At 41.5% G+C, this 27,291-nt stretch overlaps 1 protein-coding gene across 3 annotated transcripts in view; it reads right to left on the bottom strand.

Annotated features, from left to right (window-relative positions):
• SNX29 (sorting nexin 29) overlaps positions 1 to 27,291 on the bottom strand; it is a 394,719-nt gene that overhangs the window by 78,665 nt on the left and 288,763 nt on the right. For all 3 annotated transcript variants that reach the window (XM_069983707.1, XM_069983706.1, XM_069983708.1), the window contains one exon: positions 23,924 to 24,064. In XM_069983707.1, coding sequence (XP_069839808.1) covers positions 23,924 to 24,064 — 141 coding nt within the window. The remainder of the gene's footprint in view (positions 1 to 23,923; positions 24,065 to 27,291) is intronic.

Here is a 27,291-nt window from a genome sequence, read left to right as displayed (position 1 = left end):
ACCCTTCTTTTTACCAGTCATAAGCCTTCCATCCTTGGAGTCTGTCAGTTTCTTAATCTGTTGACTCTGTCAACCAACCAGTTCTCAATAGGGTTTAGGTCAGGGGAAGAAGGGAGCCATGTGATTATTCTTTCATCTTGAAGCCTTTACTGGCTAGCCATGCAGTGATGTATTTTGATGCTTGCAATGGAGCATTGTCCTGCATAAGGGCCCTTGCACACCGATTTAAAGAGGCGGAATTTACCGGCAGCTTCCGTTTGTCATTCTGCCTGTTCTATTGCTTCAATGGAATTTCTTGTGCGCCTCTGCTCTCTGCTCAAAGAATGAACATGTTCCCCGCTAAAAGAATGAAGGTCAGCGCCATATTGTAATGACGTCATTAAATATACAAAATATATATATATACATATTTTTATTTTGCCGTTAAAGGGGTAGTGCGGCGGAAAAGAATTATTCACAGAATAACATACATTACAAAGTTATACAACTTTGTAATGTATGTTATGTCTGTGAATGGCCCCCTTCCCCGTGTCCCACCACCCCCACCCGTGTACCCGGAAGTGTGGTGCGCTATACTCGCCCGTCACGTGCCGACACCCGTCTCCGATCTTCATTCAGTGACGTCTTCTTCGGCCGGCCGGCGAACAGCTCCGTCTGTTTCGAATGCCGGCCGCCCTTTGCAGCTTCATGCGATGCTCAGCTGCCCCGTCATCAGTCGCTCAGCCGCGATTGGCTGAGCATAACTGAGTTGTGACGCGGCGGAGGGGGGACGGGCGGCAGCAACTCGGCCGTCCGTCCGAAGATGACGTTTGGCACAAAATGGCGGACGGCCCTCGACACGGATCAGGTAATGTATAATGCACCACACACTTCCGGGTACACGGGTGGGGGTGGTGGGACACGGGGAAGGGGGCTATTCACAGACATAACATATATTACAAAGTTGTATAACTTTGTAATGTGTGTTATTCTGTGAATAATTTTTTAGCGCCGCACTACCCCTTTAAATGGTGGTTGTTCAAAAAAAAAAAAAAACACAGCCAACATTATGACAGTGTGTGAACACAGCCTCAAATTCTTTTATTCTGCATTAAGATTACAGTGGACCAAAATAGGCCATTTTTTCACATAAATAGAGATGAGCGAACCGGGTTCGGGTTCGAGTCGATCCGAACCCGATCATTTGGTATTTGATTAGCGGTGGCTGCTGAACTTGGATAAAGCTCTAAGGTTGTCTGGAAAACATGGATACAGCCAATGACTATATCCATGATTTCCACATAGCCTTAGGGCTTTATCCAAGTTCAACAGCCACCGCTAATCAAATGCCGAAAGTTCGGGTTCGGATCGACTCGAGCATGCTCCAGGTTCACCCATCTCTAATCATTAACCATGCAGGGCCAAAAATTTTATTACTAAATATTTCGGACAATATTGCACATGAAGATACCAAACATATATATGGTATAAATGAAAAATGGGAAAAGAGGGGGGATTTGCCTCCCGCAACCATAGCAACTGATCAGCACACTGCGATTACATTGCAGAGGACCCAGAAGGTTGACAAATTAGTAAGGCATTTAAATGCTGTGATCCCTATTGATCATTAAATTTAAATGGTTAAATGACTGATATGGTATGATCACCATTGTCAGTCCTATTCTGCTGAAAGCAACCAGTGCTCAACGGCTCACCGACGCAAATTTAGCTCTTGAGCTTTATACCACTCCCTTATTCCTGCACCGTACAGTTAAGGGCATTAAGGGGTTAAAGTCACTTATATCTCATCAGCCCATAAAACCTTTGGAAATCTTCAGATATTTCTTGGCCCAGCCGTGACATTTGAACTGATGTATCTAGTTTTGTGATGGTTGTGTTTTAGGCTTCCTTACCCCGGCTATGTCTCTGAACACCTGTTACTTCTGGGAACTCCAAGGAGGGTGTAGTTGTAGAATATGACAGCATAGAACAGCTTACTTGTCATTTCAGGTTGGATTCTTCTCAAATCTTTAGTAGCTAATTTGAATCTTGGCGATTTCAGGAGTGCTCTATTCCTTTCAAAGACTAAAAGCTCATTTTTTCACCCATTATGCCCAAGCAATATAAGCTTCCTAATAATCATGCACACCTTGATAAAAGTATATATACAAAATTAGTGGGCACCGCTATAATTAAGGAGTGCTAAACCAATGCATATAAATAACACATGTCCCCCCAATAAGACAAAAGCATATGCACAAAAAGGTAGCACATCACAAAAATACTTTATTATAACATTATCGAAAATACAAATGCAGTGTCCCAGAACAGCCCTTCTTATGCTCACACTTTCATTATAAACAGTTCTGTTCTGGAAAGCTATGGTCCATTGCAAACTGCGTGTATTGTGTCACCCCTGCAGTATTCAGGTCTGTCATTTCAGTCATTTATTGCATGTATATTCAGGTATCAGTGTCTAAAGGTATTATGTCGCCTCCTAGTGTTCAAGGATGGTACTTCTCATGTATATTCCTCTGTGTATGCCTAATGGTGTGATGATGCAATGGCTGGATGTCACGTGACTGTGCCCTGCTTCCATGGTAACACCAATGGTCATCGAGCTTTTGGCTGGGTTACCATGTGACTTCCTGTGCTACCTCAGTCTATTCCCTACCATCAAGGGGATAGGTTGTGTTAGTCCTCTCTCTCCCTGCAAAAGAGAGAGGCCTCTGTGTGCTCTGCTGCTCCAGTCCACTGGCTGTGTTCCTGTCTCAAGTCTCAAGATTCTCATCTGGGTGTCGATTCTTCAGTCATTCTTCAGTTCCTCTCATCATCATCTTCTCAATTCATCAACAGCAAGTATTCAATTCAAGTCTCATTCCACCCAGCATCTCTGCTTCAGTATCACTACTACTCCCATTATTCAGCACGCTAATCTCACAGCCTATTGCAGCATCACCCATTATTCTGCTTTATTCAAGTCTGCCTTATTCCCGGTTGCATCCGGAGAGACTGTTACTACTAGTTACCACCGTTTTTTTTTATACATAAAGAACCATATTGAGGCTAGTTTAACAATCTAAAACCACATACTTTATTATAAAATTACAACATACAAAAAAACAGTTTGCAATAAATAGAAAAGACCAGCAGATGGCAGTATACAAGCGCACAAATAAATATATAAATTTTTATAATTTTTTATAGTCTATAGGTTGGTGCAAAATGTACTTCCTTACTCCCTATATGCAGGCTAGTATGTATACTCTCACCGTCGTCCACACTGGGACAAATCGTACCGGCTAACTAACCCCACAATAAATTGCATACATATGTTCCTAAGCACTTACCCATTACTGCCGCTATGTATCTGCCAACCGTGTACCCCTCAGTTACCACCGTTACAATAAATATACAACTACCGTTGTTTCTGAACCTTGGCATTGGTGTGATCATTGGTGCCCTGACTAAGGACAACGAAGAATCGCATGCCCAGTATTCCCGCATGGTCAGGAGCCTGGTTTCCAGCTGTAGCCCCTCGTGCCTACACCGTGACAATATTCTCCTACAGCTGCCCCGATTCCTGCACCCCTCACAACATCTGTATTGCAGAGTGGCCCCTAGGGGCCAGGGCATCGCACAAAGAATGCAAAAAATGCCATCCAATAAATTATGCAGGAGTAAAGCAATAAGGGAGACAAACCCCAAACACTACCCTACATTAAAAACACTTAAAATGTCAACATGAGACCTTCCGGTGTTCCAGCAAGGTCTAATCCACCACACTGACCCTGGATTGTATGAACAATGTTAAAGTCTAGCAAAACTGCCTAAGCAGGATCCCTATGACATATGACATCACCATAATGGTATATACATGAAATGAGAAAATGAAAACGATCAACATGTACAGTCCTAAAAGATATGGAAAGTAGGTCAGATAGGCAAGATTCACCCCACAAGCTTCCTAATAATCATGCACACCTTGATAAAAGGTCTTGGGCCAACTCATTCTTCATTACACAAACATACAAAGGCTATGTTCACACAACGTTAAAAATATAGAGAATTTGATATTTGTCTGAATTTGATATTTTAAAAAACGCTGTGATTTAACTGACTGCAATGGCAATGCACTTAAGTCAATGGGAAGACGGACGTCCAATGCACATAATGCATTGAATAACGGATGTTTTTACCTCGGACATCAAAATAATGAATATGATTATTATTTTCAGACGATTTTTGCAGACAGCGGGCGCTTTTATTAGTTGATCACACACAGCTTCTCTTTTCTTAATGTTCTTTCTCCATTTTTACTATTAAATTCAATGGACTTTTCAATTAAGCCACACCCAAAGTCCAATTAGTAACCCCAAACTAGAATAATGTGCCAACAGCCGTCATTGCACTAAGGGGAGGCCAGACAGCTAAATGACATCCGTTATTTTAGACTCAAAATAACGGACGTAATTTTAAACGGAGATGAAAAAACGTTGTGTGAACATAGCCATAATGTGATATACTCCAATCCTATAAGCATTTAAGGTTATACAGTTTGGATGTGATCAAAATCCTAATAATTGTACACACAGTGTAGAAGGAATAAAAAGTGGGTATTGTCCATTGGTTTTGGCTGACAAGAGGTCATTGTATGCTCCGATCTATAGAGATTCAGTAGACACAGTCTTAGCCTGTTATTTCTCCTAGCTCTCTGACTACATTTTCAGTTTATCATTTGATGTCTGTACTTTTACTCTCTCTCGCTCTCTCAGTAAGGTTTCCCAAGGTTCAGAGTTTGGCCCCCTCCTCATTTCTCTCTGCACAATCCTAGTTACGTGAACTATCAGATTTGTTTTTCAGTATTACATTTATGCTGATGACACCCAACTATACATATCCTCCAGGGTAATCTTTCTGCTTTCCTAAACAACACTGTCAATCTGACAAATCCTGCCGTCTTTACCTTAAAAAAAATTATAATTGTATATTCGTCTCCACCTCTTCACTAGGCTAAAAGACTGCAAGGCCTATTTGTCACCTCAGCTACTTTACCTTCTTACTAACTCACGTTCCAGTTACCCAGCTTAGCTTTGGCCCAGGTATACTCACACAGTCTTAATACCAAAAAATGTATGTCTTTTAAGTTAATAAAATGGATATGCTAATATACATACTATATTTTCCGGCATATAACCCTGTAAAATCTTCTTAGAAGTCAGGGGTTGTCTTATACGACGGGTATGGTCGCCCCATACGGTGGGGGAGTTCAAAAATGGCCCCATCCCCACTGTATGTGGCAACCACTACAAAAAATACAAACAGTTAACTCACATGGGGCAAGTTCCCGGCGCTTGCGCGCCTCGTGCCAGAGATCCCTGAAGCTCTCCAGAGCAGCCGAGCATCTCATTGGAGAAGCTCGGAGACGCTCGGCTGCCGGGAGAGCTTCGGAAGAATTACAGAGGCTCCGGAAGTACCCAAAGCCTTTGTCATTCTTCCGAAGCTCTCCTGGCAGCTGAGCATCTCATCAGGGAAGCTTGGAGATGCTCGGGAGAGCTTCGGGGATCCCCGGCGCAGTCAGTGTACGTCACTCTGCCTGCACCGGGAGCGGGACAGGAGGCGCCCGAAGGCAGGGCATGGGCCCCAGATGAGTTAACTGTTTTTTTTTTTTTTATTAAGCTGCAGTTAACCCCTGCCTGACTGCAGGGCTGCGGCCAGGCAGGGGTTAACATTTTCTGGCATATAAGGCGAACCCCTGACAATCTTCTTGAAAGTCCGGGGCCATCTTATACGCCGGTAAATAAGGTATATCTATTACCTCTAATATATGTCTATTTATTGGAAATTCATAGCTGATCAATTTCACTTGTACTGTTCATCAAGATGAAAGAGTAACATTTAATTTCTCTATTTGTCGCCAGACTTATGTATAATTGCTAACTGCAAACTGAAAATTGGCTCTCTTTATTGTCAATTTAATGCTGTCAAAGGAAGTATCAACATGAAATGAAAAGCTAGTCACTTTTGTGCAATCTAAAGGCTTCAAAACATTACTAAACAGTTAAAATCATACATGTCTATAACCTAAACTTGTGTACAGAGAAGTGAAGTGTTCAGATTGTATCTCTATCTATACGCGATTAAATCACATTAATTGAGATAGAAATTGATCCTCGTAAAGAAGCTGCACTTTCAAAGCCACAAAACTTTGATCATAATTTCTTAGCAATCTCTCTTCTTTGGCTGTAAATCTGAGAAACTGTGATTATCTTTTGTGAGATGTACCGTATTGGTGAATACATTACTGGAGACATCAAGGAGACAATTTGTCTATATAATAACCCGAGCAATAAAAACTCTCATATATATCAATAGCAAACAGCCTAAAAAGTTGTGTGCAGGAAAAAAAAAATCACATTCGTTGACCGATTCATGGATTTCTTCAGTCCTTATGATGATTATATACAGTACGTACATATAAGTTGATCGTCGTTGTAGTAGATTCACCACTATCAAAAACCCACATGTGGTGAAAAAAAAAGGAGTCAAAACTCTATAGCAATGCAAAAAGTACTCTGCACGTTGAACAAAAAATGTGAAATTTAATGTACTGGTACTAGTTTACTAAGATACTGTAGGCAAGGAGCAACCCTCACCACCACTGCCTGTAACTCTCTCTGCTTCTTATTACTGCTGCAATCACAGTCTAAAAAAGGTTCTTTCGTGACCAAAACATCACGTGTGTGATCACAAAAAACTTCACATTTTTCATTCAACATAAACTAAATGCAGGGTACTTCTTCTGTATAAGTTGACCATTGTGTTACTGGTGTAGTAATATGGCCACTGTTGGCAATTAGTATTTAAAGGGTTTTTTTAGGGAATTTGATATTGATGGTCCACCCTTAAAGGGAACCTGGCTGCCGAGGCAGAGCCCGCCCAATCCCCCGGTGGAGCTCCGCGTACTTTATCCATCCAGGAAGTCCCGCTCCTTGACCTGGTTTCGGGGCGGAGAATCGCTGCCCGAAGCTATGTGCGCGCTATATGCAAATCAATAGAGATGAGTCTGACATCCATAGAAAATGACTGGAGTGTTGCTAGTTTCCCAGGCTAAAGGATTGCCCTTGTCCTAACAGGGTCTTTCTCTGACAGACTTAACACATTCACATATTACCCTGTTGCCCATTTATCTGAATGGGCACCATGTAGCACTACATTATTCCCCTGCTGCTGATGTAGGGGAATAAGTGGAGTTTCCCTAACAGCCAAATGCAGGGGGTTGGAGAAGAGAAGATTCAGTCTGTGCATGAATTATACAGATAAGACAACTCTATTAAATGCCTGGTCCTAGTATGATATAACACCAACTTAACATTGGTGAGGACACAGATCAGGATCATGTGGCATTAGCAAGTATAGTTTTGACCTTAGTTACAAAACCTCAGACACACAGCAAGAGAGTTATGGGTCAAAAAAGGAATCAAAACTATGTTGCATCCAATATAAAATCTTACTGTAGAATCCAGGGATTTCAGCTGAGATCTAACAGACATTGACAGTATATAGCAACGTCAATCTCAACATCAATGCAATGACTGTCTAACACCTACTGCAGTGACTTCTTTGTCCCTTAAAGGAATACGACTGTTTATCACGGTTCAGTTTTTTGTGCTTTGACATCACTATTTCACCTGCACAGTGTCATCACTATGTTTATTATATCTGATGAAATTGCTGTGGTAACTTTTCCTTTTATTGCGTACTCACAGTACTATAGTATAAATTGGATGCAAGGTCATAGTGATAAATGTGTGTAGGGGGGTCGACAGGCAGGAATCTCTGTTAGTCACACAGTAATGAATGGAGCGGTGCCCACGCTCCTCTTTATTCACAAGAGGCACTTGGGCATTCGTTCTCAAGATCGTTTGGGGTCCCAGTGATCACACATTAATCACCAACCTGTGGATAGGTGAAAATGCTATTAGTAGAAAACCCCTTTAAGGACTGTTAGAGTTATGTTTTTCTATAAGTGATAACTATAACACCCAACACAGAGATGGGATAGTGGAGTAGACTAAAAACTAAAAAAAAAACAAAAAAAAAAAACACTGAATCAGTAATGTTACAGATGAAGCAACACAAAATAATTTGCACATTTACAGATACCTGGAGCTTTTTGAAATGGTTCTCTGATGAATAAAAATCATAAGGGGATTTTAATAGTCTATAGTTATTTCTAAAATGCTTTACTATGTTTTTTAACTATGCTATTAAAAGTATGGCCCTTCTGTGACCCAGCTGCATTTCTAAAAGGCCATTTCCATCTTCCTGCCCTCTCAGAAATAAATTGCTTCATCTAAAACAGAAAAGCACACTTTACAACATTGGATAACCTTGCGTTGTTTTGGAAGAAATATAAGTGCTGTACAACATGTTCTGATGAGTACAAACAGGGAGACTTTCCTGGATCAATTCAGAAGGACAGTGATCATTAAAGGGGTTGTCTGACTTTTCTTAAAAGGGTCACCCAATGATAAGCTGATTTGCTACTGCTGAGACCCCCAGTGATTAAAGGGGTAGTGCGGCGCTAAAAAAGTATTCACAGAATAACACACATTACAAAGTTATACAACTTTGTAATGTATGTTATGTCTGTGAATCGCCCCCTTCCCTGTGTCCCACCACCCCCACCCGTGTACCCGGAAGTGTGTGGTGCATTATACATTACCTGATCCGTGTCGAGGCCGTCCGCCATCTTGTGCCAAACATCATCTTCGGACGCACGGCCGAATTGCTGCCGCCGCCCCCCCTCCGCCGCGTCATCAGCTGCTCAGCCGCGATTGGCTGAGCATAACTGTGCTCAGCCAATCGCAGCTGTGCACAGTTACGACGAGGCGGAGGGGGGACGGCGGCAGCAATTCGGCCGTGCGTCCGAAGATGACGTTTGGCACAAGATGGCGGACGGCCTCGACACAGATCAGGTAATGTATAATGCACCACACACTTCCGGGTACACGGGCGGGGGGGGGGGGGGTGGAACACGGGGAAGGGGGCGATTCACAGACATAACATACATTACAAAGTTGTATAACTTTGTAATGTGTGTTATTCTGTGAATAATTTTTTAGCACTACCCCTTTAACTAAGCATTATATCGCCTGCCTCCCCCCCATTGAAATCCGCTATATGTCCAAGGGATGCACATATAAGCTGGATCCTCTAGAGAAGACGACACTCAATCTAATTGCTCTCAGGTTTATTGATCCCAAGGTCCCAAATTCTACAATTGTAACATCTGGAGTCATGGATCCGCTGTACCACCACTAGCGATGACGTAAGCCACGCCAGGAAGCTGAGCCTAAGGGTCCTATTCCACGGGCCGAGCAGGGCTCGATCAACGATGTGCGATCTGCTAGATCGCCGCTCGTTTACTGGGCCTATTCCACGGCCGGATGATCGTTGAGCGAGGGCTGCAAGGACATCGTTACCGATGTCCTTGCAGCATCATACATTACCTGTCCAGGCTTCCTCTCTGAGCATGCTATCTTCATCCCCGGGTCCCGCGCTCTATCTTCAGAATGGCCGGTCAGCTGACAGGCCACACTCAGCCAACCACAGGCCGCGGCGGTCCCGGACTGTGATTGGCTGAGCATTGCGTCAGCTGAGCGGCCATTCTGAAGATAGAGCGCGCGGGACCCGGGGATGAAGACAGCGTGGAGAAGAAGCCTGGACAGGTAATGTATGATGCTGCTGCTTGTCAAATCGTCGGTCGCCCGCCGTGCACCGCTATTCAACCGTAGCGATGCGTGGTGGGGGAACGATGATTTTAGGTCTGGCCCTAAATGAACGATCATCGGCTGATCGTTCTCTCTATTTCACCTAACGATAATCGGCCGAATTGGGCCAAATGGGGCCGATCTGGCCGATTATCATTACTGTGGAATAGGGCCATAGGTGACTGCTGGTCTTCACCAAGACTCGCCGCAAGGCCAGACGGACTTGCTGCGGCAGGCGACCCCCAGGCCGCTACCCCTGGCTTGGGCAAGGAGGAGCAGTAGGGGGACAGGTAGGCTGGAGCTCAGCAGAATTCTCGGCTAGAACCAGGACAACAGACAGATAGCTGGAACCAGGAATGTCTAGGACCAAAGAGCAGGATACACAGGCAGGAAACATGGTGAGCTGTGACCACACAGTATGGGAAGCATGTAGAGGGTTCAACAGGGAATGTGAGGACAGGTGCAGCTTTATAAGGAGGTGATTAGGTGCACAACCAATTAGGGACGCACTGTCCCTTTAAGTTTAAGCAGACCATGCAGGAGGAAGAGAAGACTGGGGACGTCCGGGACCATGTGCAGCTGGGGGAACGAGCCCTGCGGCCGCAAGATGAGGTACATACCGTGGCTGTTACAACAATGGCCTAAAAGGGTGCTTGAAAGTTTTTTAAACTCGAAAATCCCTTTAAATTCTTTTCTGGTTTGCACCTCGACTGAATGGGGCTTTTAGAAAAAAAATATGATGTGGTTTGTAATGACAATATTACTGGTGTAGTACATGAGTGACCTGAACAACAGTCTAGACCTGAAATACTTAAAAAAAAGGAGGGTGGAATACATGTGAGAGAGCATTTTATCGATTTGGTGGTGGGATTTCATTAAACTTGTTTTCAGCACAAAAAGTATGTCTAGACATCCGGAGAGATTTAGAGTTATCTATCTGGTGCTCAAAGGCGGAAAGCTCAAAAGTGCCACTTCCAAATGATTCTATACATACTTCAGAGTAACCACTGAGGACTCTCGGTAATGTGAACACAAGTGATAGAGAAAGTCCACAAATGACTAAAACTTTGCAACAAAATAAATCTAGGAGAAATATATTTAATAAATCAATAATTAATATTATTTCTATTAAATAGCATAGTGATATTACAGTTTCACCAAATAGATGGTATTATTTAACGCCTAATCTAAACTGTTCACCGTTTTTAAGATCTCTGTTTCAAGTCACTGAATGGGAGCGTTTTTAAACTAGTCATATGGTCATATAAGACACAAAAAGATGCAGAATTGATAATAAAGCAGAAATGATCATAAGAGAGGGCTAATTTCTGCACAATCCCTTAAACTGGTTATCCAGGCTTAGAAAAATATGTCCATTTGCTTCCAGAAACAGCACCTCTCTTGTCCTTAGTTCCTGTGGTTTTGCAGCTCAGTTCCATTGAAGTGAATAGAGCTTAAAGGACAACTCCAGCCAAAAGTATTTTTTAATATGTTATTACTTATGGAAAGTTAGACAAATTCCTAATGTACATTAATTATGAAAAATGCACATATAGGGCTATTTCCCTTAAAGGGGTTATTCAGCGCTATAAAAACATGGCCACTTTTCCCCCTACTCTTGTCTCCAGTTCAGGTGCGGTTTGCAATTAAGCTCTATTTACTTCAATGGAATTTCAAAACCCCACCCAAACTGCAGACAAGAGAGGGGGAAAATTGGCCATGTTTTTGTAGCGCTGGATAATTCCTTTAATTTAGTAGATCATGAAGGCTTCAAATTCTATCACAAACCATAACATCACAAACCAGGGTGTAACTCCTATGGAGTGTCCAGCAGGGGGCGCAGTATATGTAGAAGCCTATGGACTGTATAGAAGTCTATGTCATGTGTCACCCCACACACCGGCCGCACAGCCGCCGCCGGTAACCTCCCAGCTCCCAACCCCCCCTATCACCAACCCTGCAATCCTGGACTGCCAGATCACTGCCGCACCCGCGTCCTGCCGACTCTGTCCCTGATGAGGAGAGCTGCTGGGGGTGGCTGGGGGCCAAATGTGTAAGGTAACCGGCAGCTGTAAGGCGGGGGTGTGGGGTGGCTGTGAACTTACTGGCGGCGGCAGCTGTGCAGCAGTTGTGGGGTCAGTGGTGAGGGCTTGGTGCTGGGGATCTCCCTGGTACTACTCCTCCCATCATCTGTGATGGGAGGAGTAGTAGCGTCTATCTGTCCCACTACACCAAGCAGAGAGGGAGGGAGGAGGTAAATGCACCGGCTCCTCTATCCCTTACTGCTCAGTGCCCTCCCTTTGGGGAGCAAGTGTCCTTGCTTCCCAAATTATTCCATAAACATAGTCTACCAATAAAGTGTAGTTTACATTACATTGCACATTACATCTCCCATAGACTTCAATACAGTCCAAAGGCTTCTACATATACTGCGCCCCCTGCTGGACACTCCATAGGAATTACACCCTGATTCGTGACGTCACGGTTTTTGATAGAATTTGAAGTCTCCATGATTTACTAAATTAAGGGTAATAGTCCTATATGTGCATTTCCCATAATTAATGTACATTAGGAATTTGTCTAACTTTCCAGAAGAAATAACATATTAAAAAAATACTTTTGGCCGAACTTCTCCTTTAATTGTAATACAACACACAACCTGAAGAGAGGTTTACAAGAAAGTGGCTGTGCTTTTCCTTATCCTGGATAACTACTTTAATATCAGGTGATCTTTTGACATCTAAAATTCTAATATTATGTATCATGCAGAGCCGCTTCTGCCAAGAGGTGAAATGAGTTTTAATGCTCAGGGCGGCAGCTATGCAGAGCCTCTGAAGGGCAGCAGATTTTATGGAGTGGTCATAAATTATATTGCCTGCTACATACCACTGACTTCACAGACCCTATGACCTGCAGATGATAGCTGGTATTGTTATATGCTTCACACATCACTACACCACAAGTGATCACTGCCCCTTTATATGTAGCACAAGGGGTAATGGTAGTATGGTCATGCATAAGACCACCATAAGTAGTCACAAAGCATTGACTCTTGTATATGTCAGGTGCTTTTATTCTTGAAGAAGCAATAAAGATTGAAAAATTGGTTACACACTGGTGGAATTGGTAACTTAAAAACCTTTTCTGTCTTGTTCTCACCAAAGATGAAAGGTAGTGCTGGGACAGAGTGATTTATGGTGGAGCTGAATTGTGTGTATACATGTATTATTATAAGCTGCAGGTTTTCTGCACACACGCCTTTCAATAGGCTTGGGGATGGGGGGGATGGGGCAGTGTGGGCACAGGAAGAAATGCATAGAGGATCCTTTTTTTTTTTTTTTTTTTTTTTTCCTACAAACTTGTGAGATGACCCAGCTAATATTTAGGGTTGAAATGAATTCATCTGAGATAATTATTAATATCCTGAACGATTCCTCTATAAGGGCCCTTTCACACTAGCAGAGGCACAAAGCTTACCATTGAAAGACATAGCAGGCGTGATTTGGCGCAGGGTCTACGGGCAGGGGTTCCGATCAGAATCTCTGCCCCGATTCCATAGTATGAATGGGCCCTAAGGAATCAGGAATCTGCAGCAACTACTCTGAAGTCATTCCAATATTTTTTTTAAATCAATAGTCTTTTAACACCAGGTAATTTTTAAATCGACTCTGTACCCACAATCTGTCCCCCCCAAACCACTTGTACCTTCAGATAGCTGCTTTTAATCAAAGATCTATCCTGGGGTCCGTTCAGCAGGGGATGCAGTTATTGTAATAAAAACAACTTTTAATCCTCCAGCGCTATGTCTAACGGCCGGGGCTTACATTTGTATATGCATTAGGCTGGCACAACCTCTCTGTCCTTCCTTCCAACCCTCCTCAACATTTACTGCTGTTTGAGCTTTGCACAGGTGTATTATCGATCCAGCCCATGTTCATTATACAGGTGGGGAATAGGGAGCAATCTGCCTGGAGCATTCCTAATGCTGAGGGGGGTGGGGAGGAAGGACGGAGAGGGTGTGCCAGCCTAATGCATATACAAATGTAAGCCCCGGCCGTTAGACACAGCGCTGCTGGATTAAAAGTCATTTTTATGACAATAACTGCATCACCTGCCGAACGGACCCCAGGACAGATCTTGGATTAAAAGCAGCTATCCGAAGGTACAAGTGGTTTGGAGGGGTCAGATTGTGGGTACAGAGTCGCTTTAAACTCTAAATTCTGGTTGGATAGCTTGTTCACATGGATAAAAAAACATTTGGATACTGATGCATAAAACATAAAATTCACAAAAAAACATGGTTTTCAAAAACTGAACTGCACGTTTTCCACATGAAAAAATAAGTGACATGACACTTTTCTGCAGTTTTTCTCTAATGGTCCTGTTAAAATTAAATGTAAGCTTTAAATTGGCACTGTCATCATAAAAAAATAAGGAGAAATAATGGAAGAAGTCTGCACGTTCTCTCCCAGTTCTGTGTCATGTGACCTAGGTGGACTACTCAATATAAGTCTTTTCTCCTTGCTCATTCTACTGATCAGTCAGGGTCTGAACCCCAATTAAAACTTCAGACATATCCAAAGCACACATGTTAAGTTCTAAAGGTACACTAAAGGTTTTCTATACCCACCCTCTAGACGGAATTTAGCACCTTGATGCATACGACTTATTATGAGGTTCAAAGCATAAGTAGTATGCAGTAGGCTCCCCCTAGTGGTGGAAGGAAAAATGGAACTTCAGCCACTATAAGGACATATTAAAGGGATTCTCTGAGAGCTTAAAGAATTAAACCAACACTTGGATATAATAATATCTAGAGGCAATGTCATGACGTACACATGTGACTACCACAACAAACTAAGACATGCAGGGACCACTGGAGCAACAGAATGGGAATATCAGGGGATTCAACATTTTCAAACATGCCCTTTAAGAAAAAAAAGGCACAATATTAGACCAATGTAGATAAAAAATGGTGGGTACTCACTATGATGTTTAAAGAATGTAAAAACTTTAATGTATAAGAATTATTTCACAGCAGTCTGACATTCTCATTATCTCACTGTCATTGTAGAGTTCTCTCCATATGACAAAAATACTGATTATTTGAATTTCTGGACAGACAGTAAAATTACTGGCAAACTTCATCACGGCAAGGCTTTTCTGCTAGCTGACATGCTGGAGTTCAAGCACATCTACATAGTAGTCCTTAAAAAAGCATTTAACTTCACGGCTATCACCGGCTGAAACAAGAGGAGTTGTATTATATATATAAGAAGTTTTAGCTGAAACAAAGTTGGCCCACATTTATCAAAGGGTGTAAACTGCCCACAGCAACCAATCACAGCTCAGCTCTCAGGACTGCTAAGATAAACACTGTGCTGTGATTGGTTGTTATAGGCAGATTTCACCAGTTTCTAATCTGATAATTCTGAATATGTCTGAAAGGGTTTAAAATGTTCAACATTTTCAAACATGCCCTTTAAGAAAAAAAAGGCACAATATTAGACCAATGTAGATAAAAAATGGTGGGTACTCACTATGATGTTTAAAGAATGTAAAAACTTTAATGTATAAGAATTATTTCACAGCAGTCTGACATTCTCATTATCTCACTGTCATTGTAGAGTTCTCTCCATATGACAAAAATACTGATTATTTGAATTTCTGGACAGACAGTAAAATTACTGGCAAACTTCATCACGGCAAGGCTTTTCTGCTAGCTGACATGCTGGAGTTCAAGCACATCTACATAGTAGTCCTTAAAAAAGCATTTAACTTCACGGCTATCACCGGCTGAAACAAGAGGAGTTGTATTATATATATAAGAAGTTTTAGCTGAAACAAAGTTGGCCCACATTTATCAAAGGGTGTAAACTGCCCACAGCAACCAATCACAGCTCAGCTCTCAGGACTGCTAAGATAAACACTGTGCTGTGATTGGTTGTTATAGGCAGATTTCACCAGTTTCTAATCTGATAATTCTGAATATGTCTGAAAGGGTTTAAAATGTTATGTTGGTATATAATTATCTATATGAATTTAAAGGGGGTTTTCCATCCTAAAAGTGGTCAATCAAAATGCATTAAATTTTGTTTATTTAAATTTTTTTTATTGTTTCCCCCTATACTTCTGGCATTATTAAAGCAAATGTACCATTAGGAGTAGTGAAATTGTTTTCACTACCTTGTCAGTGATGGCGTGGGGATCCTGAAGGCACGGTCCTTTTTTTAAAAAGCCACCTGGTTCCCATGCTGGTTTCTTCATGTGCACCAGCCTGCTCTATGCACTGGTGGCAGGCCTGGTGCCCCCGGCGTAACAATATCCACTACCCTCTGTGATGCGGCCCTGCTTGGTTCTAATGTAAGCATATCACCAAGGGAAGGAGATATTGTTACACTAGGGATGCTAGGCCTATTTTCAGTGCATAGAGCGGGTTGGTGCACAGGAAAAAAACAGTGACCATCACAGGAACCAGACAGCATTTTCAGAAAAGGACTGCGCCATCGGGATCCCTGTGCCAGCGTCAAAAAGGTGTAAAAAAAAAAAAAAAAAAAAAACTACTCCTAATGGTACATTTGCTTTAAGTCCAACATAAATTTACATAAAAAAAGAAAATAATTAAATAATAAAAAAAAATTGCTGTCTGTCCCTATATCATAGTTAATGGACATGAGCTACATAAATATCTTTTGCTCTAAGGAAACCTTACAGTCTTTTGTACTACTAGAGTTATAGCGCTATGAAGGTCTTTATTAAGTAGCACACAGTGAAATACAGAGATTACATATCGTGTACTGATGACAGCTAAGCATAAAGTAAAAAGCTGTGTACAAGTTGTCTCTGTGTTGCAGTTTTGCAGAAGGATGGGGGAAATTTAATAGCTAGACAGTCTACCAATGCACCCAATTTATACAATTCATGGTCACTTAGGCTGTTCGCTAAATCTTTTTAGACTTTAAGACTTTTTAGTCTAATGATTCTTTTTACATGGAGCGATTATCGATGATTGATTCAAAATCGTTAAACCATCGATTGAGAGATTTTTCGCTCAGTGTAAAAGGACCATGAGTTTGCAATGTCTAGACCAGGGGCGTCAAACTCAGGCCTCCAGCTGTTGTAAAACTACAAGTCTTAACATGCCTGGAGATCCAAAGCTTTAGCTGTCCAGGCATGATAGGAATTGTAATTTTGTAACAGCTGGAGGCCTGAGTTTGAGGCCGGTGGTCCCGAATAAGTTTAAATTAACTATTCGTTTACTTACTACTAAAAATGTGGACCAAAATGCTGGTGCCTGGTGTCACATTGTAGGCCAAATTCCTTTCTGGCCAAGCCAAACCGATTTCCAATTAGCCTTCTCACACGCGGTGCATTTTCCTATTCTTTCTGGTGCACTAAATCATAATTGTTTTGAGATTGCGCTGTCCCATAATTGTGGTGCATTTGTAGTCAAAGTTGTGGAACAGCAGCAATAGTAAATCTTGGCCACTGTGACCACCTACTGTATTATGTTTTATTTATATATAATGTTATAAGTATATTATATTAAAATCTTCAATTGTGATGATGGCCTAACAAGTATATAAAGTAAAACATGTAAGGTAGTCACAATAGAGAGAGACATTTCTTTCTGAAATATTTTCAGTCTTTCTTCTAGTTAATTGAAATCGTTCTAGTAGCATATTACTTTGGAGAGCAATTACCAGGAATTTACATCTATATGTATTCTTAGCGACCTTGCAGTGCACTTGTGGAGCAGCCAATCTAAAAAGGACACCTGCAGTGTAAAATATGAACAAAGCCTGCGCTCTGGGGAAAACGGCAAGATTGTAGACTTCAAGAAACTTCAAATATGTATGGGGTTTTCTGATGCTGGTACTATAGCTCAGCTTGGTATGTTTCCCCTACCATATATGTGGAGTCTCCTTTATTGTTCCCACAGATTTCTTTTTACATGGGCATAAACCTTGTTAAAAAAAAAACCTTCCATTTGTTTCCATGGTGAATGTTTATTAAGGAGAAAAAAAAACATTTTAGTGTGGTTCTGTGATGAAGCTCCTGTTGAAATTAATGGAAGCTGTAAAGGGGTCATCCACCTATGAGCTAAAAAATTAAATGCTCCCAAACCTAGTTGGTCTTACTCAACAAGCCCCCCCTGTGTATTTTGAGCCATCTTCTGTCTTTATAGCTGCCGCCATTCCTGGGTTACAGGTTTTTCTAAAAGCCGGTCTGTATCCAAGAGGGCACTGGCCAGGAAACTACATTTCCCATCATGCATCTCCCCGATTGCTCCATTTGCTTACCCCACCCCTTAGCTTTCTTTCCTAAAGACTACTGTCATTACTATTGCATAGTAAACCCTTTAAATAGACCACATAAACCCCCCCATAGCACATTCCACTCTGAGTTTGAGACTGTCCCCCCAAAGACACTCCACCCCACCTCAAGTGGGGTTTGCCCTTGTAAACATACACTTTTCCTCTGCTGATCATTGTGAGCCTCAGTGGTAGTCAAATTCTTGGCTTATGGCAAATTCATGGCTTATAAAAGATATAAAGATGCTCCAAACCAATTACATGGCTACATAGCTATGTAAGCAGTGGAACTATCTATACCTTTACTGTAGTTCTGTGAGGCTGTAATCAACCAAAAAAAGGTGTTTTAGAGGCGTGGCCAGGAAAATTAAGTGCATTGAAGTGCCCTAGCCGTGCCTCTATGATACTTTAGGGCAGAAATAAAAAAGACTTTACTTTAGAAGACTGCAGCTTTGGTCAACTAAATTAAAAGTATGGCTAGTCTTACTGCTTCCATAACTTTATAGCCATGTACAGAGATTGGGATGTCTTTTCTGCTGTAGCTGACAGTTTCCCTGCAATCAACCTTCTAGTAGTGAGAAAGAATTTTTATTACATTTGGGAAACAGTGAGCTTGCAATATGAGGCTGGGTTCACACTACGTATATTTCAGTCAGTATTGTGGTCCTCATATTGCAACCAAAACCAGGAGTGGATTAAAAACACAGAAAGGATCTGTTCACACAATGTTGAAATTGAGTGGATGGCCGTCATTTAGGGTATAAACCCACACACCGTATATGCAGCAGATATGCAACAAATACGCAGCAGATTTGTTGGTACAGATTTGATGCTGTGTTCAGTTATTTAGATCTAATCTGCTGCGATTTTGCTGCGAGTTTGCTGCGAGTTTGCTGCGTATCGCAGCAGTAAATACGCTGCATATACGGTGTGTGGGTTTATACCCTTAATGGCAAATATTTGCTGTTATTTTAAAACAACGACTGTGATATTGAAATAATGGCAGTTATTTACTGTTATATGGCGGCCATCCATTCAATTTCAACATTGTGTGGACAGAGCCTTTCTGTGTTTTCAATCCACTCCTGGTTTTGGTTGCAATATGAGGAACACAATACTGACTGAAATATATGTAGTGTGAACCCAGCCTTAAACTGCGCGTTACTTAATAAAAATAAAAAAAACGTAGTTACCTGTCACACGGTACATCACAAATGTTTCGTGTTTAGACACCTACCAATTGCTAGATACAGTCAGAAGAAGTGCCGGCTAGGCTCTTAACTTCCTGGGTTACTATAATGTAGATGGTCTCAAGGCAGCGAGTGCAGTGACAGGGCCAATTTAAGCTTCCACATTCCACATCTGAGGCCTGGCGATTATTTTGGTGCACACAATTAAATAAAGGCTACATTCCCACATATGCCTTTACAAATGCAGAAAAAAACACCTCCTTATTGTGTCACCAATAGCAGTGCCATGTCGCTGGGATTATCGGCAAGATCGCACATTGGTGACCGTATGAGGTTACAGTTTTGGCCGCATTTGTGATCGTAAATGACAACTTGCAAACTAAGGAAAGGGAGCCAAGTGATTATCATATACCTCCAGCACACTTAACCCTTTAAGGAAGGGGCCAATTTTCGTTTTTGCGTTTTCGGTTTTTCCTCCTTGTGTTTAAAAGGCCATAGCACTTGCATTTTTCCACCTAGAAACCCACATGAGCCCTTATTTTTTGCGTCAGTAATTGTACTTTGCAATGACAGGCTGAATTTTTGCATAAAGTACACTGCGAAACCAGAAAAAAATTCAAGGTGTGGTGAAATTGAAAAAAAAAACAAAAAAACCTCATTTATTTTATTTGGGGGGAATGTGTTTTTACGCCATTCACCCAGGGGTAAAACTGACTTGTTATGCATGTTCCTTAAGTTGTAACGATTAAAATGATATATAACATGTATAGCTTTTCTTTTATCTGATGGCCGGTAAAAAATTCAAACCATTGTTAACAAATATACGTTCCTTAAAATCGCTCCATTCCCAGGCTTATAGCGCTTTTATCCTTTGGTCTATGGGGCTGTGTGAGGTGTCATTTTTTGCGCCATGATGTTTACTTTCTATCAGTACTTTGATTTTGCATATACGACTTTTTGATTGCTTTTTATTACATTTTTTCTGGATTTGATGCGACCAAAAATGCGCAATTTTGCACTTTGGAATTTTTTGGCGCTGACGCCGTTTACCGTGCGAGATCAGGAATGTGATTAATTAATAGTTCGGGCGATTACGCACGCGGCGATACCAAACATGTTTATTTATTTATTTACTTTTATTTAAAACCTGGGAAAAGGTTTTTTTGTTTTTTTTTACACATATACTAGAAGCCCCCCTGGAGGATTTCTAGTATATACATTTTGATCTCTCATTGAGATATTTGCTGTATAGTTATACAGCAAAGATCAATGAGATCGGCACTCGTTTGCTTTCGGCTGCTGCAGCTGAAAGCAAACGAGTGCCGAGACGGGGACGGCGCCATCTTGGAGAGGTCCCCGGCCGGCAGCAGTAATGGAGATCGCTCCTCCGGGACAACGTCCCGGAGGAGCAATCTTCTCCACTAGACACCAGGGATAAGCTGCGTCCGGTAATCGGATGCAGCTGTCACGGGCTACAAGGGGCACCCGGAACCACGGCGGTTCAGAGCGGGGTCGCCGCGCGGCCCCGCTCTGAACACCTCTTACGGGCGCATGATGTACAGGTACGTCATGCGTCCTTAAGAGGTTAAAGTGTACCTGTCGGTTTACTTTTTTTGCAGAAATCAATAGTACAGGCGATTTTAAGAAACTTTGTATTTGGGTTTATTAGGCAAATATGCCATTATCTGCATTCAAAAAGACTTTCCCCAGGTCCCCCCCCCCCCCTAACTCTCCTTCACTGCTCATAATCAGGAAATGTCGACTTGTTTACATCAGTCGAGCTCTGTGTAACCTATGGAGAGGGGAGGAGGGAGATTAGTCGGCAGCAGAGAGCAGAGAACAAAGGATTACACAGTGGAAGCTGTGTGAACGCCAATATTTAGAGGTCAGAGAGTTCAGTGCTGACTTCAGAGGAAATAGCCTGGCAAAATGGAGTTGTAAATGAACTCTTTGTTTTCCTGTTTTGGTGCCTCATCTTCCTACACCCTTCCTCTCTCCATAGACAACCATGAAGACAGGGGGGAGAGCTTCAAACTGCTTTTTCATGATAAAAATGCTTTTTTCTGCTAATAAACCCAATTAAAACGTTTCTTTAAATCGCCTGTACTATTGATTTCAGAAGAAAAAAAAATGAAACAAAAAGTACACTTTAATTCATATATAGATAATAATGCGATCCAGCGTTTTTATTTTTAGTTAGTTTTTTGTAGTATGTAACCATAATTTCCTCCATTATCTATATTGAAATAATAAAAAAAGGTTTGCAGCTCTACTTTATTAGGGCCCATTCCCACTGAGCAAAAGAGGCTGAATTTACGAGCGAACGTCGGATTCCGCTTAGGATTCTGCCGGTCCTATTGCTTCAATGGGATTTCTCGTGCACCTCTGCTCTCCGCTCAAAGAATGAACCCTTAAATTGAATAGGATTAACCCCAATACCAGAATCAACCCATGTCTCAAAGTGGTGCTGTCCATGGAAGAAAAAAGCCAAGTATTTCTAATTATGTGCAACCCCTTTTAATAGCCCATAAAGGGCTTTAAAGGTAGAAAAATAAGGTTGTTGAGCATATTTATACACATTTATTATTTGTAGATACTTCAGCTGACCCCGGGAGTCCTGCCTTTTAACACACTAAATGGAATTCTATGTTAAACCAATGGCTGATATATTCTTGAATATGAAAATCACAAGAAGGGATTATACTGTACATACAAAGATAGAAAGAGAGTAGAGAGATTACACTATGTACATGAATGATGTTATGCATGACAAGAAAGGTAAGTACAATAGGTTTCATGTTTGTGCTCCAACTATGATGAATACATTAACCAGAGACCCGGCATCATGCCCTCACTAACCACACCGACGGCTCCTGAGAGTGTGTGCCGGCATACAGTACAGTAATGTCAGGCAGCCAGGTACTTTGATTTCCCATATAATTAAGCAGGCATTGTAATGACAGGTCTTTTCCACTCTGTGGGAGGCTGCAAAATGTTTAGTGCACAAGTAAAACATTGATTCCTTTAATAATGTAAAAGACACGCGCTGAAGGTACAAGTAACTCATACTGCTGTTCTGCAGGTTAAGTGACAAATCAGTCTAATATGATTTCCTGAATACGGCAAATACATATATCGGCCATTACTATCTCTACCAATGGAAGTAATCATTTCCCTGTACTTTAGTACATATATTCACCCTGTCTTCCACATTTAGCTGTGAACTTCACATCCATTTCCAATGTGACAATAATAATTTCTCATCACAGACAATATGAGATGTGCCACAGGGATATACTGATCATCACTGCCCCAGATCCAACAGTCCCCAGAAAATGTTGTCTTAAAGGCAGTCGGGACTCAAGCCTTTCACAGGAGTCCCTGCTCCTGTACATACTGTGCATATGCAATGATAGGGCATTTCTAATTTCAAAACCAATCAGACTTTGATATATGCTCCTCTCTGGTAGGATAGCATAAACCCTAAACCCCAAACTGGATGCTACACCCCCTGTATACTGGAAACAGGCTAGGTTCACATGAAGTATTTTGGTCAGTATTTGGTCCTTATTTTGCTTAATATTGCTACTTTTTCTGTGTTTTGCACCCACGCATGATTTTAGCTAAAAAATAGTGACCAAAATAAGCTTCACGATGAGGACTAAATACTGACCAAAATACTATGTGAACCCAGGCTTAGATCTCATCTGATTCTTTCTCCATATTGAGGTACATTCCTCTGTACATTATGCTAAATAATACCTTACTTTTACATAATCAGATGCAGAAATTAGTAGTACAAGCAATTTTTTTTAAAACCCTCTGTAATAGGTTTTATTAGGCGAATTAGTTTCTTTCTGTACTCAAAAAGCTTTTTTTCTAACCCCTTCCTCCTCATTTTTTATCTGTGCATTATCAGGCAGAGTTACCTACATTACGATGAAGAGTCCACTATAACCTATAGAGGAGGGAGGGGCAGAGGGGGATGAGTGAGCAGGAAGAGGAGAGGACCAGCCCTGCAAATTGGAGATTGGGGCACAAAAAATGCTGGATTCACAGGTCAGACTGCTCAGTGCTGGTCTGGGAACTTAGTGAGGTAAGATTGCAGGATGCGGTTCTGTGCAGGGCTGCCTTTTCTCCTCTCTGTGCTTACTCATTCCCCTCAGGACCTCCCCCCTCCATAGACCATAATGGACACAGAAAACCTGTCTTTACTTTTCTTGAGCCGCAGGAGGATGGAAAACTGCTTTTTGAGTAAAGAAATAATAAAACCTATTACAGAGTTTCTTAAAATCGCATGTACTATTGATTTCAGCAAAGCTGTTTCTAAATTACAGTTCCACATTAAAGAGGCATTACAAAAGTCCACATCATCATTCTTCTAGATAGGGATGTTCACTGTGACTGTGATCACTGGCTATTCTACAATGGGCTGAAATGGTGATGTGATGTGACCTCAGTACCAGGAGGACCAGTGTCAGGGGAGGCAGCAAGGTTCAGATTTTTGTCCCCAACATTTAGCACATTAAAATGGTTCAACAAATCTTATTACATGAATATGAAGTTATAAAGCAAAGCAAAACATGCTATGCAAGACCAGCAATTTATGAACCATGATTGAAGACGAAATGATATGGTTTTTGCAATTATGAGAAAGAAATACCTTGTTCCCAATTGCTTTCTTTGGTGGAAAGTGGAAGGACCTCACATGCGGATATTTGCTTTGCAGTTCATGATGTAAACTCCGAAACTCAGCATATCTTCTATAAATGTTCCATTCATCATCCTTAATTCTGACATAAACCTTTATAGAAACAATAATACGGTTAACTATTTTGTTCTACAGAGAGGACTTTACTAAAAAAAAGGATGTAACGCTTAAAAAAAATGTTAACGGTTAACAAAGGATACAAAGGCAAAATTGCACTTTTCAAACTCTAAAACAAATTAACTTATACATCTAGTATTTAAAGGGGTTGTCCACTTTATAGTAAAATTGTTCAGTGTACAGTATTTATAAGTGTATTCACATTACTTAATGACAGCAGCTCCCTGTGTACCTCATAGAGCTAAAATCAGTCTCCTCCAGGCTGCGCTGTCCTGCTCTGTGGTGACTCTGTTCATAAGATGGCTGACATGGAGGAGCATGTGACCATGCCCCGCCCCCCAATATCCACCATTGAGCCTTTATATGTCTATGGAGGACACTGAACAATTTTACTATTAAGTGGTCAACCCCTTTAATAATGCAAATGGAGGCACACTCATTTTGGTGCAGGAATTCATATACAGATAGAAGTATCATGTCACTGTGTTATGTAGCCAGGGTGTGAATTAGCCAGTGAAAGGGCCTGAACCGAATTTAGTATGCCTTGGATCTCTCCAGTAGATGCACAAATTATTTTTTTCAGAAGAAAAATCTACTATATGACTATGTCCTTAATATTAATTCCACTAGATCTCATAGTGAATAATGCTTCCCATTTGGCCCATAAATAACTATGTACATGCTAAGCTCCTATGCTTCCCCTAGAGTAACTATTAACAGCCAGAACTTATCATAAAAACGTACCAGAAAAACTAGACTCTGACCCCTGCAAATCTACATTATGAAATTAATGAAAACAAAATTTTGCATGAAAAAAATGGAGTTATGCCAAAGGGAGAATATTCCTGTTAATGCTTCATTATGTAAATATATGGCATTACTGTAAACAGCGAAAGTCAATGAGTAAAATGTGAAAATAATTTCAACTTCATTACAATGTGCTTGATATGTATAAATTATCCGACACAGCATTCTACAGCATCTGCATTCAGCATAGCCTAGTCAATCAGAAAGCAGGGCAATGCAGCAAACATTATACAGGATAATGGCTGCTAAGGCCACTACAAGGGTAATGTAAAGGATAATGAGCATCTCAAAGCAGTTGAGACCTTGAATGAAGCACCACATGGGACGTAAGTTTCCAACCTTTTTTTGTTAAAATTAACAGAAGTAGGTAATATGTCCATAAAATTTGACTATTGATATATTGTCTTTAATGGTAAATAGAGAGAGCATAATTATTGTATAAAGATATAAAGGTGTATTTCCATATGCATATCCATGCATTACTGATTACTGTAAGTCATAGGCTTCCATATGGATTCTTCACACTCCATACTGCCTAGTGCATACTGCACAGTGAAATAGGGGCTACACTAGGGATTATGTTACTTGTAGTTCATGTAGGTGTTGTGGCTGGTGGTATTTCAGGGTGCACTTGATGGTCACGTATAATAACTCAGTAACTTGTAGCATGTTTTGTTTGCTTTTTAACAAACATCCGCAAGACCATCCAATAACTGAAGGTACATGTTAGGAACTTACCTCACCTCGATCCAGTGGCGTCTGCCTCCAGCTCGGCTCTGGGCTCCTGGTCCAGTATATAGTAAAGTGTTAGCCAGTGTAATATCGCTGGCTATTAGGTAACCCCTGGTCCCAGCTCTCCCCAGTCTATTCCTGCGTTTCCCGTCCTAATTCCCTTCTGCTTACTCGTGTTCCTGACCTCCCGCCTGACCTGTGACTATTCTTTGTGTGCCGATTTTGTGCCGCGTTGCCCGTGTGGTTTGACCTAGCTTTGTTCTCTACTCTCTATTGTGTTTGTCTGTCTGTCGTGTTTTGTGTCCGACGTACTCAGTGCAGGGAACGTCTTCGTGGTTGTCCGCGACCGCCTAGGGTCGACTGAGGCAATGAGGCAGGGACAGTGGGTGGGTTTAGATCAGGACCCACTGTCTGGTTGTGTTTGTCTGTCCCTGACAGTACAGTTCATGAGTATCAAGGTTAGGCAGGCTTTAGGTGTAAGCAGGGTAACCCAAGGTGCTAGTGTCTCTAGGGTCCATGAAGTTCCTCTTGATGCTAACCCTTTTAGTCACTAGTTCTATGTCTCTTTTGCTGGATTAGGGGCTGGAGAAAAATGATCCACTTGTTTCTGTGATGCTGTACTTTGCAACAACAGGGTGTGAATCGGAAAACTCCTCATTTCTTTACAGCCCACTTAGAGATCAGGACTAGATAGAAAGATACCTTTGAGGAAAATGTTAGCAGGAACAAGTTTCGACCATAAGCTAACTTAAACAGGATTCTTAGAAGGTGCTGGAATCATCCAAGCTGTCCTTAGCTATTCTCCTACAACAACAGAGCGACTGTTCAATACTTCCTCTCACTACATTGGATAATTCTCACAAGGAGAGACTACACTAAATTCCATTTCTCCTCTCTCACTACAGAGGCCGGATCAGAATAAGCCCCTGCCCCCCCCCCATCCCCCGTTATGGACGCACCTGAAGAGTGCTGTCATAGTGACTGTCTGCTCCAAATTACAAGTTATAAGTTTATAGTGCGCACTGAGAATCAAACACCCTGACGCATTGATGGTTAAGGTGGATCTCCTTTATTCAAAGATGGCAGCCAGTTTATGTACCCTGGGGGAGGGTGTTCTGCTGCTAAGGCTCGTGTTAGTACTGCATTGGCTGAGGTACAGAAGAAGTTAGTTACATAGCACTAGTGTTAACTAACGTAAACTGTAAGGAATACAAAAATCTCTACTTGTTTAGAAGGTCAGCGCCATATTGTAATGGCTTTTTAAAATATCCCATCCTTAACACCCTTGAAGGGACAGTGTTACAACAGTATAATGGGTGCTATAGTGATTGCCAGCTTCTCCCCCCCCCCCTCCCCCCCAGGTGGGGATAACTTCTGTTCTTTGGGCACCGAAGCTTATGAGCAGCAGTTTCCTAGGAAAAGGCTGTATTTTCCAAAATCTGCAAACCTTAGGTTCAGCATAAGCTAATCCCACATTATACAACACCTATATTAGTGATGAGGCCCAAAACAAATCTTCAGGCTGTATTAACACATTGCAATACTGGGTCAAGGTACCACCATGCTTTTGCTGGGAATAAGTGTGACATGTTTTTTTTTTACAGTGACTGTGCAAATCGTGGTAAAAACAAACAAACAAAACCATCCTGCTTTAATCAGCATTT

The sequence above is a fragment of the Dendropsophus ebraccatus genome, chromosome 9, assembly GCF_027789765.1.
Source record: "Dendropsophus ebraccatus isolate aDenEbr1 chromosome 9, aDenEbr1.pat, whole genome shotgun sequence".
In the NCBI taxonomy this organism is placed as follows: Eukaryota; Metazoa; Chordata; class Amphibia; order Anura; family Hylidae; genus Dendropsophus; species Dendropsophus ebraccatus.
Note: the sequence above shows the minus strand (reverse complement) of the source record. Positions and strands in the feature narration are given on the sequence as shown.